The following is a 15,307-nucleotide window of genomic DNA, read 5'->3' as shown; positions in this document are numbered from 1 at the left end:
ATGACTTTGCTGTAGCTGTTGACAAGGTCGAACACAAGACTGTAGAAACATCAGCACCTCCCTGTCCTTAACCTTGGCCAAAATATTTTTAATAATTTAGGAACATTTGGTTCTATGGTACAAATTCAATGAGACACTTCTGTTAAATGTGGATTTTGAAGTTTGTTTTCTTTCAGGAAAATTGACTGAAACTCTCACTGAGCTCTGCTCTTCACCTTTGCCTGGTGTTGTCAGACTGAGCTTTCTTTCCAAGTAAATTGCAGTGTTGCCAATTCCAATATGCAAAAAAGCTTGAATGGGACTTTGCTCCATATCCCCCCCTAATAAAAGTAAAATACTAAATTTTTTGTCTTTCTTATCTATCATCTGTTTCTTGATTCTTGGTGGAGGGTGTCCTTTTGTGTGGAGTTTGGGGTTCAGGGGGTTTTCTGTGTGTGTGTTTTTTTCTGGTTTGGGTTTGCAAGTGGGAGTTTTTTGTTTGTGTGCGGTTCTTTGGTTTGGGTGGTTTTTTTTTTTTAAACCTTTCATTTTAGTGAACACAATTTTTTTTTCCCCCTGACTTTCCAGCTTAGATTATTATGTAATAAAAGGATCTCTGAAGCTGAGTCATCTTGAATTCATTTAGTTTTGGTTTTAATTTATTACCAGTTCACCCGTGTGTACTGCGAATTTTACAGCACTACAGTTATGTTGTTCTTCAGCCATGTCTTCCTTAATTATTTTGAGAATAAAATATTTAAGAGTATTTTTAATATGTTATTTATATCTCATCATTTGATGAAATAGAATGGGCAGCTTATACTTTAGGACTGTTTTAGCAAGCTTGTGATGCATTAGAGGTGTGGCATACTGGTTACCCTGTCAGATGTGAAAGATTTAGATCTCTGAACATTAGAACTAAGTGATGTGTGGGATGTTGTATGATGAGATGCAGTTGTAGTGCCACAGTGGTTCCTTCATCCTTTTCCCGAGGTGCTCTGAGGCCACACCTGACCTTGTGCTGGGGGTCCCCACATAACTCTGAACCGTTTGGTTTGGAGGACCCTGACCTGAGGATGTGAAGAATAGTGAACTATGAGCATCATGTTCATATTTTGTTAAATAAAGTGGTGGGGTTTATGGACAATTGGAAAGATCACTGCACCAGTGCAGCCTTGTTTTGATCTGGAGCCTTGCTGTCCTCCAACCTTCTGACCTTTCCTGTGTATTAGTAATATTTTGTGCATTTGCATTTTGCAAATGTAGCAATCGTTGCAGTTTTCTGAGAGTTTAGTAGGAATTCACTGTTTAAGGAATATTCATATTTATAGGCCTTATCAACTTCCAAAATCCTGTGTTATATCTGGGTTATTTGCTAGTTTCTTAAATAGATTGGAATTTTTTTTTTTTTTACTTTTTAATTAATCAGAATAAAATTTTGATAGCTGATTTTATTGGTTTGTTTCAAGATGCTTTAGATAAATCTCATTGAAATTAGGCAGGTAGTACTAGATGAAGTTCATTATTTGAAGATTCACAGCAAAAAAACATTCCAGAATATAAAAAAGAGTATCCTTAATGAAGACAGCAAGTATTAAAAAATCGCTGGAACTTCAGAGCTGCTTGATCAGTTTTCTGCTCTTGGTTGCTAAGACCCATTTCCTATAAGAAATCATGTAATATGAATTTTCAAGGTGAGAACTTAAGTATTGAATTATCGTGAACATTTGTAAGCATCAACTGATCAGAGCAGAAAATCTTTCAAGAAGAGTCTCCAGCTTCCACCTTTTAATAATTGTGTATATCATGAAAAGATAGCATAGAGCCCATTGTCTTTTAAACAGTGAAAGAAAGCAAAATTTCAGAGCCTTGTTTTGGGGATAATAAAAGTCCATTTTTAATCTGTGTTGCCTGATGGAGCAATGTTATCAGCCAGAACTTGTTAGTGTACCTAGAATTATCCCTGTGTTCCAAAGTCTCTTACGTGTTAACCAGTGTCTTGACAGTCCTTTGGTAGAATTATTTGCGTCAAGGAGCAACAACAAGATCTCTTGCTGTTCCTCCAGATGTAGCAATTTAGGAATCAAGCCAAAAGATAATATGATGCAGGGATGTTGAACTCATTCTGTAGCAAGTGCCAAATTATATTTTCCACTAGAAAACATCACAAGAGGCACGTTTTATAGATTTCTTTAACTTCAGGCTGTGTTGCTTTAGCTGATGATGATAAATATTGCACTTGGACAGATATTCTTCTAAAATAGCAGTTTTATATGTAATGCAATCTCTTATTTTCTTTTCTTTCAGTTATCCCTTTTAAGCTGTACTCAGTTTCCCCTGCTGTAGCTACAAGCTTACTGCCCACCTTTTAAATTTTATGTAAATCTCTGCTTCTGCTTGATTTTAGCAGAACTGTCTGAATCTAAAACAAGGTATTACAGTGTTTTAACAAATAACAAACAGCTTCCCTAAAGATAATGTCTGGAGATCTGGCAGTCATTCACTTCTATGGATTGACTCTGATTTCTAATATAGCAAAATGTAGTCTAAAATCTGATGCAGGATTATAATGCCTAAATGATGTCACTCTTCTGTCCTAGGCAGATACCAGAAACTTAACATTTATTAGGTCAGTTGTTTTTTTAGCTCTGTTGATATCTTGCTTCTCACAGCCTGTAGTCTGTAGGTTGTTTGTTGTTTCCACAAGTGAACTCTTAGTTGGCTATTGTTTTCAGTAGGTATGATTTTCCTAGAGTTCTGGAAGTCTTTCATTTAACTGCTGTGTACCTTTCATTTAACAGTTTGTGGATCTGTCTTGCTGATGATAGTTGCTGTCTCGCTCCTTTTACAAAAATGCTGGCTTATTTCCCTGCCACTGCAGGAGAAAGAGGCTTCAGATTCCAGATCTACAATGATGCTGTAGCTCTTTTTCTGTCCAAGAAAAGAAAGTGTCCTAAGTATCCCCTCAGCAAATAACTACCAGATAGGTGTAGGTTTTTGAACACCTACTATTGCATATGACAGCTCGTGAAGGGGGCAAGGCAAAACCCTGGAAGTCCCTAGAGGAAATATCTGTGGTTCTGTCAGTTGTAAAAGCCTTCACAACATGTAGGCCCTAAACAAGATTTCCCTACATTTTTATAAGATTTTCTTTTAAATCTATACTTCTACATTTCTAAAAGAGGAGTTAAACTCCTCGGTAAGAGGAGTTAAATACTTAATTAAAATTACTCCTGTGCTTCAGCAAAAGAAGTAATTTTATGCACAACTATTGTCTGATGACTCTCTGGCTGTGGGCAGGTTGTCTAGTGCAGAGTATGGTGAATGTGGATATCAACATGGATCCATTTTTTTTTAGTGATTGCAAATTAGCAGGTTAATGTAACTAGCGTATGAGCTGATGCAAAAAAAAAAAAGCTTTTGTGAGATAAGTATATTGAAGTACATTTAGGCAACATGAACTTTTCAGATTTGATCAAAATCAAAAGTGTTGACCATAAATAATATGACCTTGTTCATATTTTTGAGTAACCTCATGAATGCTTGAGTTTACTAGTAGTAAAATTTAAGGTTTTAATATTTGTTAGTAGCCCATAGCTGAATACTTTAAATTTTTTGTGTGTGAGATTCACTCCCAGTTTTGTGGATTCTTTTGCAGGCCATATGGAAGCAGTTGGCTTCAAATTTGAAAGTATAGTAAGAAACTATTGGTTTCACAAGTCTACATTTTGGCAGAAAATTTTGCTCATTTTTTTATTCTGTGCAAGCTGAAGTCTGTTAGTTACACTGCCTTTGTGAATTTTACTAATACAGTCAAAAGCATCACTGGGCTTTAAATTTTGTCCTGAACTTTAAGTTTACACAGCGTGAATGTGAGTAGGATGTGAGGAAAGCTGTTTAGAAATATGGAAATTGATTGCAGTAATTTCTCACCCCAAATATGGGGAATGGATACAAGATGTTAGAGGAAAGAAATCTTCTGGTGAAAACCACAGTAATTGATAGTAAATTTGCTGTGTGTCCTGATGCTTTAATTTGAATTAAGGCTCATAAACATACTGCAATAAATTCTTTAACAGATTTATTTTTAAAAATATCAGCTTTATTCTGAAGATAAATAATTATTGGAAAAAGCATGCTGGTGAATAACTTGTTGATTAGATGGATTTGAAATGTTTCTTATTAATACAGAGAAGTTAAATTGTTTGATTTTACTACTATTTTCTGGGGTTTCCACATAATAACATCAGAGATTTATTTGGGATTTGTTTATTCTGAAATCCCAGTAGTATAAAGAAATACTCATGACTTGAGTTGAGAAAGGATCTTTAGGTGGCTTTAATTCAAACAGTTCTGTGGTTAAAATTTCATAGTCTGTGGGTTTTTAAAATGTAATTGCTTAAAGTTTTACCTAATTAAGTCTGTAATCATAAAAAGGTCTGTGTTCCTATTGCAACAAAAATTAAAACTCTGCTTTAATGCTTGAAATGTACAACTACAATTTCTACAAGTGTAGCTGATGGAAGTTTTATATAATAGTGTGAATCCCAGACAAGCAAACTTGCATGAGATAATTGATAACTTGTAACTTTTTCCCTGACCATTCTACATGCAAGGTTGTACATATTAATATATCTCATCACCAAAGGGATGATTTTTATAAGTATTCACATTTTGCTTGTCTCTCATTCTGTAATTTTTCTAGTAGTTGAAATCCACAGTCTTACTCAAAGTTCTTATTTGATTGATGGGATTATGACATTTCAGCAAGATATGGGTTTGGAATTTCCACTTAAAACTGTATTGTAGTAGCAAACTCCTGGGACTCCTGAGTTAGCAAAATCGGGGACAGAAGTTCTTAAAATGCTGAGACAAGTTGTTAAAATTCTGGTCTCTACTATTATAGAGAAATTCACTTTGAACAAGTCTTGTCTTCACTGATTGTTATGAACTTGGAGTTGTAGGCACTCTAAAAGCTCTGAAATGGCAAAGCATTGCTAGATCATGAATGAATGTTTAGGAACTCTTTGTAAGGAGAAAATGCATGGTGAGAAGATAATGCCTTCCACTTCCTGTGAAACAGAAGGATTGAAGTTGGCATTTCTATCAGAAATTGTTTTGTACTTTAAGTTCATTGTGTGTCAGCCTTGTATTTGAAATGTCTGTTCAGTGATCTGCGAGAAGAGAAGGGTTTTTTGTTCTTGTTCATTCACACAGTGAAAGTTCTAGGCTGGTTTAAAGATTAAAAAAAAGGCAAAGGGAGAGTCTAATATGACTGAACAGTAGTATATGACTTTAGCCATATTAAATCCAGTGTGTTTTTAAATCACAGTCATATGTTTGATAATTCTTAAATTGACAAAAGTTTTTCAAAAAATTATCTATTATCTGCTCTATCTTTAACATCATGTAGACTTTCTAAATTTGAGTCATAAGAGTAATAGATAGCACAAAGAAAAATTCATCATCTTCATTTTCTTGGGATGTAGGGGTGTTTTTTCTTAACCTTTGATTTTTGCTGGAGTGATCTTGCTTCTAAACTTTCCTATACGTGTCTTTCTTTTTTAAATTATGGACATAAAATTACATTCAGGAAAAGTAATGATCTTCAGATGAGTTTTTTCCAGGAGCTCTGGTTTTGTTTGGAAACATGGATTTAAGTTTAAAAATGGTTTTACAGAAAATAAAAGGCCAGCTGAATAGTTCACCATCTTCAGCCACAGGCCTCACTTCCCTTTTTTTTGTAGTAGAATACACCAATATTGCTGTAAGAAAATAATTTTAAACTTGTTTTTAATTCTAATGTTTCGGCATGTCCTGAAATAGTATTGTCTGGTTCCTTTCCGGTAGCTTAAATATCTCAATTTGGTGTGAGTAGGATATCAGGAAATGCCTGACTTAGTAAATTAGCTTGGGCATCAGGTGATGGAGGTAGAGGTGTACAGTTTTTATTTCTTAGCAATCTGCAGTGTTTTGGGTCTTGGTAGCATGAGGTAGTAGTTGAAAGAGAGGTAGTTCTTGTCTCCACAAAAAGTGTTAAAGAGGATTTACTTAACTGTATACTTTTTTAATTCACTAGTTGAAGATGAAGAAAAGGTTGGGTTTTTTTCAGTAAAATTGTGGAAAAATGGTGAGGCAAAGACTTTGTTCAGCAGTTAGAATTTTCTAGACCACACCTTAACTAAGAATCAACATGCTACATCAGCTGCTTTTAGGGTGGCAATCTAGTTTTATTCCAGTCATAAGTAATTGCACACTGTACTAGGGGAGTGTAACTTAAATAGCAAAACACTCGAGGTGGATTCTAGGACAGCCAGGGCAAGCTCATTTAGAAGAAAGGCCATCAGACCCATTTGAAAGATGATTTGTTTCTGTATAGTTGTGTGTAAGGCATTTAGTTGTGACTAGTGAGATCTCTGCCGTGGTATACAAGCTGAATGTATCTCTGGCACAGCTCTTGGAATCTTGGTTAGGGATAAGAAAGCGATGAACTGGATGGTTACTGAAGTCTAAGGAGACAAAACAATATTTATCACCTCACTGGCAGCAATGTTCAGTGTATTAATGACTTAGACTTGTGTCTCATGTGTTTTTCTAGCCAGAGCAGCAAAGGAGGATTTCCAAGGAAAATAATGAGGTTGCTTTGCAGGTGCATATAAGGCATGGTGGACAACACTGAAGAAACAGGTTTAAAGGGCCGATTCAACATGAATGTCTTGATAGAGAGGGAAAAGTGATAAGAAAGAAGATTGAAAGTGAAAACAAATAAATTGTGCTTATCAGGACTGACACACAAAGGCAGCTGGGTAAAGGCTATAGGCATGAAGGGTGATTTTTTGTTGTGTTAGTTGTCATGAGTGAAAAAGGCACAGCAGTGAAAAGTTGGAAAACGCTTTTTTGCAAGTTTGTAAACTGACATAATAGCTAGACCACTTTATGGGAGAAAACACTGTTTTACATACGGTACAGGAAAAGTAGAGACAGACCTGAGACAGAAGACTGAGAAAATTATTTCTGTCCAAGATGTCTATACTGCAGCTGAGGGTGATTAGGTACCTGTGTGTTATGATGAATGAAGTCTAGAGAATCATTGGAGAAACATGGCTAAGGACTGTGTTACAGCCTCATAAAACTTGAATTGACAGCTAGGCATTCATAAGAGTCAACTGAAGATTGCCAGTATTTCAGTTTTCTTAGCAGGAGATCAGATCTAGATAGATAAAACTATCATCTGTGTGAGTGATGTCTAGTGAAATTTTTGTAGGTGACATTATTCAACTGTAGAAAGAGGTGAGATAATAAGTGAGGAAAATGTTCTTGTAGGTTTCTGTCTCCTTGAGAGACTGCAGGGATGATGAAATGTGTCCTTTAAATAATACATGAAGTATGGTTTGAAGAAGAAATGGATGAAGGAGAGAGACCATGCTAAGAGAAATGTGTGCAAGTATTAGACAGGGATCTGTTAGAAGATTCGGGTAGAATACTGATACCAAGTCCTAGGAGGAGGTCACCTATCAGCTGAGAAGTGAGATGACAGTAGTTTGGAAGCCAGCTTGGGAGGTTTGTTGTAGTTTATGTGATGGGAAAAACACCTGAAATGTAATGGGATACACTAGGGTTTGCATGACGGTTAAAAAAAAAAAAAAAAAAAAAGCCTGAGTGAAAAGAAACAAGAATTTGTGAAAATTGGAATCAAACCATTGGTTTGGTAGCAGGAGCCATAGAGGGGAGTAACAGTTAATACCCATATGTGTGCTGAGAAGGAAGAAGTGTAAGGTTTGGAGCTTGTGGAAAAAATACATGATTTAGAATCCCTGAAGTGATTTGCTCATGAGCAGTGGGTTGATCCTGTTGTGGGTCATTGTGTTCACATATTAAAAACTGTGAATTGAGAGATGATGAAAGAAATGCTACAATGGTATGGTCACAATTTTACAAGATAGGTTTTGTTCAGCTGCTCCCATTTAGAAATAATTTAAAATGAGAAATAAGACTTTATAATTTCTTTTGTGTCCTAATATGTGGTGAAGAATGGTTTTTTTTTGTGTGTGTGTAACTGGTTTACTTCAGTGGGTGTACTTGTGTATTTCATGTGTATGCTTCACTTTTGTTCCTCAGCAGCAAATTTCCAGGCTCCATCAATGCTTATTTGTATTTTATCACCATGTAGTACCTCTGATTCTTACCCATTCCCACTAGAAACAGGGACATGTATGACATTGACTTGAAATTATAATTAATATTGCAATATATATATAATAAACATGGTAATAATGTTCAATATTCTGAGTCTTGCTGTGTATGTGGGGATATTTGTTTTGCAGCACAGTGTTTCAGTTCCTTTAGTATTACTCAACCTGTTATAAACAAATCCTTACTCAGCCAAGTTTCCTTGAAGAGTGTTACGCCAATTGTTGGCTGCAGCACCTTGTTTCCTCATTAGTGAGATACCTTTCCCTGGGCTGAAACTGTGCCACCCAACTTTGCAGAGGACAATACTGCTGCCCTCTGAGCTGGGGGAGTCAGGTACAGCAGACTTTGTCCTCGTATTGCCACGGGGACTGTGAGTTTATGTAGTGCTTGAGATTGGAATTTATGGAGAAGTGACTTAGATAAATAGGATAACATCTACAAAGCTTTCTTCCTCTTTCAGTTTGTCTGCAGATATATAATCTTTAAGACATAAAACAAGTTTTCTGGGCTAGTGTTGCTTTTACAGCAATAAGGAAATCAAAACCTGGAAACCATGTAAAGTCACAAGATGTTAAGACATTCTGTATATCCTTTGATACCAAGAAAAGAGGTCTTCTACACATAAAAGGCAGTAAGGCCATGGTCTCGTGGTATTCTCAAAAAGTTCCAAAAGTTTGAGTTTTGTTCTGAAACTACTATTGAGTGCTATGGGGAAACTGGTACACTGGCACTAGTAGCTTTGTTAAACTGGTGTTTAATTTAAGTTACTTAATTTACTTACATATTGCACGTTCTTTAAATTTAACTGAGGAGGGAAAAAGAGGAAAAATATGTGTTTTCTATTTCCCCTGTGGCTAGAAGAACTAGGGGGTTTATATGGTGGTAAGGAAAACTTTAACTAGACTTTAAGAAACTTCCTCTTGCAACAGGAATCCCTGGATTTCTGGGGTGGATGGCTTAGGGAAGTGGTGGAATTTCCATCATGAAAGGCTTTTCAGAACAGGTTAGACAAGCATCTCTGCAGAATAATGCAGGTGTAGTTTATCCTGCCTGAGGCCAAGAGACTGCATTAGATGACCTCTTAAGGTTTCTTCTAAGCTTTTTGGTTTATGTTCATGTATGTGACTCTTTCTTCTTAAATACGAGGTCAAATTCCACTAGTAGATTCAACATCAGTCACTTGTTATATAACCACAGTCACTGAATATTGAGACTGTCTGAATCTTCTGTTGGGGGAACAATAATATTTTGAGCTGTTTACAGTGGGTGGTTAGGGCACTTTCATTATTATCTGTTGGTTTCGTCCTGTAGCTTCCTCTAGCTTATAGCTTTTACCATGGCTTCCTTTATGCTGCTGTTAGAAAAACTCGGGGGTGAATTCTGGTGTATTTTCAGTTCTGGTTGACTGCTTCTTGTGTTGAAGTGTAGGTACTTGAAAACTTCAGGACACAGCATGCAGACTTGGCAGGCTGGGGGAGAGTAGAAGCTTGGACTGAAATAGCCTGGAGGACTGACGAGACTGAGAGCTTGTAGCCTGGGCTTTCTTGGAATTTGTCCTGTGTCTATTTCTAAAGTAGACAGACTGCTCTTACTCAGTATCTAGCTGTTATTAATGTCAGTCTCCAGTCTGGCTGATGAATGTGTCCCACGGATAAAAGTATTATGAATGTTTTTAGGAGTTGCCTATGCAAATTGGAGCACAACTTTTATTTACCTGGAGAGTGCTCATTTAATGAAGAGCTGTTATTAGGCTCAATATGTGACGCCACGTTTTATTTATGGGAAAGATCTGGCAGAGCTTTCATTGTAGGTAAAGTTAGTAACTTTATCGTGTTCTTTAGGGACACTTACTGTTGTGGTATTTTTTGCCTTCTAAAACATGATGTTCTTCCCTATTTTCCATCCACCGTTTACAGAACAGTGTTGTCACTGCAGATGGGAATTAAGGTACAGAGAGAATGTATAAAACTGTTCATTTAATGTTAAGCAGGAGCTTAGGGTAAGGTGTCTTTCAGAATATTTAGTGCATTTTAGGAATACTTGTCTTTGAGTACATCCTGAAGCTTCTGGTTACTTTGCCAAAGTGTGAATTTATTTTCAGCATTTGAATGCTATAATTTCAAGTATCTAACACAGCTGAAACTTGTTACTTTCTTCCCAACCTTATTTTCAGACAGAACTAAAGCATTTCAACTCAAGCTTTTATAAAAAAAAAAATCTCAATTTCATGTACTGTCAAAAAAAACCAAAAAGGACGAAAACTTTGCCAAAGGTACAGGAAACTGAAAACAACTTTGGAATGCTGTAACCAATCCTAGGCATACATTTCCATTTACAGAGGGGGAAAAATATTTACCCATAATCTTTTGTTTGTCTCTCTTTTTTTTTTCTTTAATATTCTGCTACTTTTCTTCTTATGTCTTTCAGATGATATTAACTGTGTTTCTGAGCAACAATGAACAGATTCTGACAGAAGTTCCAATTACACCAGAAACAACCTGTCGTGATGTAGTGGAGTTCTGCAAAGAGCCTGGAGAAGGAAGCTGTCATCTGGCTGAAGTATGGCGTGGAAATGGTAAGTAAAATGTTCACTGGAAATGGATTTTAATATATGCATCAATTATAAAAAAGAGTGACTTCTCAATACTAATTATTTCAATTACATACTGTACTCTTTTTTTTTTCGTCTAGTAGACTTTGACACAAAGGATGGTGACTCAAATAACTGTAGAGATTAATGTAATTCTTGACTCTTTTCTGTTTTCTTCCTCAGCATGAAGCATTTTATAAAATGCATGTGTAAGGCCTGTTAGTGTTCTGTGTTTGTTTTTCTAATAGGACGGAGGGTATTTAAATGGCAGCAGGGAATCTCGTGATGATGTTTTTGCAGTCAGTGGGTGCAGATCACCACCTGCATTCTTTCCAGTCCTATTTCCTGACTGCTAGCATGTGAACACTACCTGAAAGGGTATAAGAAAGGGTATAGATTTTTTTTTTTCCTTCTGTATCATGAATAGCAGATGCTCTGCAGACAGTGTTATGGCAGAATAGGACATAGTATCTCTCATCTATTAGTGAACATTGCTTCTCAAAGATTTGCCAGCCTCTCTTGGAGCAGGTAATAGTGTCCATATCCTATTTGTGTTGCAATTGTTATTTCACAGAATCATGAGGCAGGCAGTTCTTTTCAGGAATGTGTCAAAATCCATGCACGGTAGATTGTGTTTTTAAATGCATTCTTGTAGTTGCATGTAGTACAAACCTCCAGGTTATCATTTATCAGTGGATGGATGGAAGTAGAGTTGGTGGGTGGGATGACAGAGTGAACCAGGGAAAGGTTAAGAATTGTATGCCTGCAATTCTAGGAATACAAATTCAGTACACACTTAGTTAGAAAGCTTGTCTTTAAGGACAGAACTTGAAGAATGGTTCAGACATCTTCAAATTGGAAATTTAGGTTATGGAGTCTCTGATGCCAAGTGCATCACAGATTTCTAAAATGGATCTGCAGACTCCAAATGCACTCGGATATTCCTAATATTTTCCAACCCCTTGTCAGTGAAAGTGTCATATGTGATATTATTTATTCTTTTGCTTTCACAATACTTTGAAGGTGTACTTCTTAAAATGTGTAGGAAAGAATGTGTTGACTAGCTTTAAAGGGTGACTAAAAACTGGAAAAGTGATCCACAGCATTTTCCTGGAACACTTAAACCTTGCAAACCTTGGACCTTAGAAGCACAGGTTTTCTATGATAACTCTTAAGATTGAGATAATATTTTATCTGCAAGTGTAATACTTTATTTCTCTAAGTGTTAGATAATGAAAGCTACAAGTTTCTATAAAGTGGGAAATAGAATTTATCCATGAAGTTGCAATGGAGAGATAAAGACTCTTCTGTGTATCCGCCCTGAGAATTATCTTTCTTTGATCCCATTAAAGCCAGTGGAGATCTGGATATTACTGTGAATAGAATAAGGAGCTGTCTGCTTTTAGGTGGTTGTTTTCTGTTAATTCTGTTAAATTTCTGTTAATCTCACCCAGTTTTCTGAAGTGGAGATCTACATAAAGACACTTAGGTGAAGGAGCAGAGGCCTGCCCAGAGCTGTTGTTAGTTCTGAGCTTCTGGTAAAACTCACATGAAGGTGCTTTCACAAAGGTAGCTTTACTTGCTAAATTTGCAAGGTGATAACTCTATAGATCTAGTCCACTGAAGGTGTAGCATAGAAAATACTGGAGAGAATGAAAGAAAAAATACATCACTTGCTTATGTTTCTGGGTCTTTGACCTGTTGTGTCAGCAAAAATTATATCCTGCACATTGGTTTTAAGGCTCTCTGATGGGACTTTCAGCACAAATGTTTATTTTAATGTTCTTAAATGTAGGATGATGTTAGAAAATCTGTGACCTCAGCTTCTTGACCCAAAGTCTAGGGTACATAGATTTCTCAGTGGAATGACCTGGGCATATATATGATAATTTTTCCTTCTGCTTCTTCTGAGACCTAAATTGAACTTCTTCCACTGAGATTTTTAAAAATAATTTTGCCTGGAGTGGAGATCTGATGTAGAAAACAAGAGTCTGAACAGTTACATGTGACAGTTACAACAACAAACTTTAAACTATGGTTCTGAGTGGGAAGTGCGAGGCAATTTGCAGTAAAACTGTTGCATGTTGTGCCAGTGGAAAAGCATATTTTATATTTATTATTACACTGTCTCTGATCCCTCACCCTTATCCTCAAGAGATCTGCAAGTGTTCTTTCAGAGGACGTTTTGGAAAGTAAAATTCAAAACAAAAGTTAATACTGCAAATCATGGGCTGAAAAAACACGTTAGATTTAGTCACACTGTGAGTGGTCTGTTTTCCTGGCAGTCTCTCCCTGTGGCACAAATGACAAATTACACCTCCCTTCTTAAGAGAGAGTCTTCCTGGCCTCTTGTGAATGTGCTTAACTCCTCTACTCTACAGGTAGCCACAGCTTCTTTTAGGTTGCCCAGCTGAATAATGCATGTCTATTCAAATTCAAAGCATTGGGGCTTGTGGACTGTAATCTTATCATCAGGTACAAATAACAGTTTGCATGCCCAAAAGCCTTTCTAAACTGTATTGCTCTAACAAAATACTGTCTGTTTTAATAGTCTTCCTGTTTTGAATGTGTATGTACAAGTAGATGACAAACACTTGATTTTATTTTTAGAGGATGAGACCAATTTTCTTCCAGAAAAATGTTACTAAATTCAAAAACTATGTAAGATTTCTACAGTGCAGAGGAAGATTACAATAGCTTAGCTGTTGGAAAACATATTGGTTTATTTATTATTGTAGCTTTCATTTCTTTGCTTTTGTGTGACAAAGAAATGTCTGAGGGCTTCACAAGAGTTGTAAAATAGTTTAGATATTGATTGCATTAGAGTCAAGAAAATGATTCTTCTCAGAGCTGCATGGCCTAAGCATTTAATTTATTCACATTTGATTTTGGTTTTCATTCTCTGTTCCTTCATCTTTCCAGTTTCTTGAGATTAAAAAGTAGTTGAAAAAGTCAATTTGCACCTGATATATCAGGCTTTGTCAGTTTGAAGCCTACTCTTTTTGCAAGGATTTCTCATGCTCTGTAGCAGGAGACAAAACCAGAATGTTCTTCCTCATTCCCCTGTTATTGCAAATAGCAGCCAGTAAGGAGTGTCAAAGACAGGTGTAATGCCAGGAGCTTGCAGTAGGTTTCAAAATAATTGATTACAACCTTTAAATCCACCCAGTACTGAATTTTTCAGTTCATTTACACCTGGAATGCCCTTCAAGCAAATGGTCATAACAGATATTCCTCACTGTGGTAACATAGGAGGCAAGAGAGTGTAAAAGAAATAGTTTCTTACTCTGAGTGTAAGCAAACCTGAACAGGGAAAAACTCATTCCAGACATAACAGCAAACTTCCCTATGGAGAAAATCCATTTCATTTTATTCTGGTTTTCATGTAGAGGAGGCATAAATGTGTTTATTTCACATAGCAGGATCCTTGAAATCAGGATGAAAATAGATTTTGAAGACTGAAACTTACTTCTAAATAGTGGATTTGTAACTCCAGCAGAAGAATTTTGCATCTCTTTTCTGAAACATTGGTGCAGTATCTGTGTTTCAGATTTAAAGGGTGTTTTGTTTTGGAATACTTAAAACTAGCCCATCCTCTAAAACTTTTACTTAAAAGGAAATGAGTATAGCTCATTTCTCAAAGATATTTTAGAATCTTGATCCAACTTAAAATCTAAGGCAGCTTTTTCAGTTAATATTGATGTATGCATTTATCATGGTTTTCTGCTTTGTTATTCATGAAAATAAATGTTCTCTAGATAATTTTTTATGTGTTGCTGAAGTGTAGGAATCCAGCCTTTTATTATTACTCTGTATCCATGTTCTATTTAAATTTTTCTTCACACTCTCAGAATGCTCTCTTCTATTTAATTTGTTTTTTAATTAAAGTTTGAAATAGCTTTGAGAAACCAGATACTGACAGATATTTCTGAAGCTAGAACAGCCAGGAAAGATTTAACTGTAGTGTTTCTTTTTGTTTTGATTTTGTTTTGGTTCTTAAGGAACAGTGATTTTCAGAAAATATCTCTTGTACTATTATATTAGAAATAAAAAATCATGCTTTGTTCTAGCACTTCTTATAGATTTAAAGGATTTAAATTGTAGGAAGGAATGGGGATTTCAGTTCTTACCATGTCTTAAGTGTTACTGTCCATTTCTTCTTCCTCTTTGTTTCCTGAATTTGTTTCATATAGCCAGGTTGCACAGAATGTTTACTGCTGCTCCACCTTTCTTTTCATTGTTTCAGTGACATAAGTGATGCTGTTACTACTTTAACCTGCTTTCTGTCTCCGTTAGGATAACATCCCAAACTGGTTTTGTGAAAGAACTGCTAAACCAGTAGAAAACTGTCTTTGCCATTTCTTTCCATTGTCATTGTCTGAAAAATATTAGTTGTAATTATTGAAGGTGCATTATGTAAATGACACCTCTTACTTTGACTAGCTCCTGGGATCAGGCCTTATTTTTATTGGGAGACCAGCTCAACCAGGAGTGAAGCTGCAGCTACTCCTCACCATTCCATAATTAGTCCATCCCTGTTACAGC

The 15,307-nt window shown here is 36.1% G+C and overlaps 1 protein-coding gene across 4 annotated transcripts in view; it reads left to right on the top strand.

Annotated features, from left to right (window-relative positions):
- The window catches only part of PPP1R13B (protein phosphatase 1 regulatory subunit 13B), a 67,981-nt gene that overhangs the window by 14,903 nt on the left and 37,771 nt on the right, over nt 1-15,307 (top strand). For all 4 annotated transcript variants that reach the window (XM_021528906.4, XM_077783940.2, XM_077783939.2 and 1 more), the window contains exon 2: nt 10,600-10,747. In XM_021528906.4, the coding sequence (XP_021384581.1) occupies nt 10,600-10,747 (148 nt within the window). The remainder of the gene's footprint in view (nt 1-10,599; nt 10,748-15,307) is intronic.

The sequence above is a fragment of the Lonchura striata genome, chromosome 5 (genome assembly GCF_050655825.1).
Source record: "Lonchura striata isolate lonStrDom1 chromosome 5, ASM5065582v1, whole genome shotgun sequence".
NCBI classification, from domain to species: Eukaryota; Metazoa; Chordata; class Aves; order Passeriformes; family Estrildidae; genus Lonchura; species Lonchura striata.
This window is presented reverse-complemented; position numbering and strand designations above follow the sequence as displayed.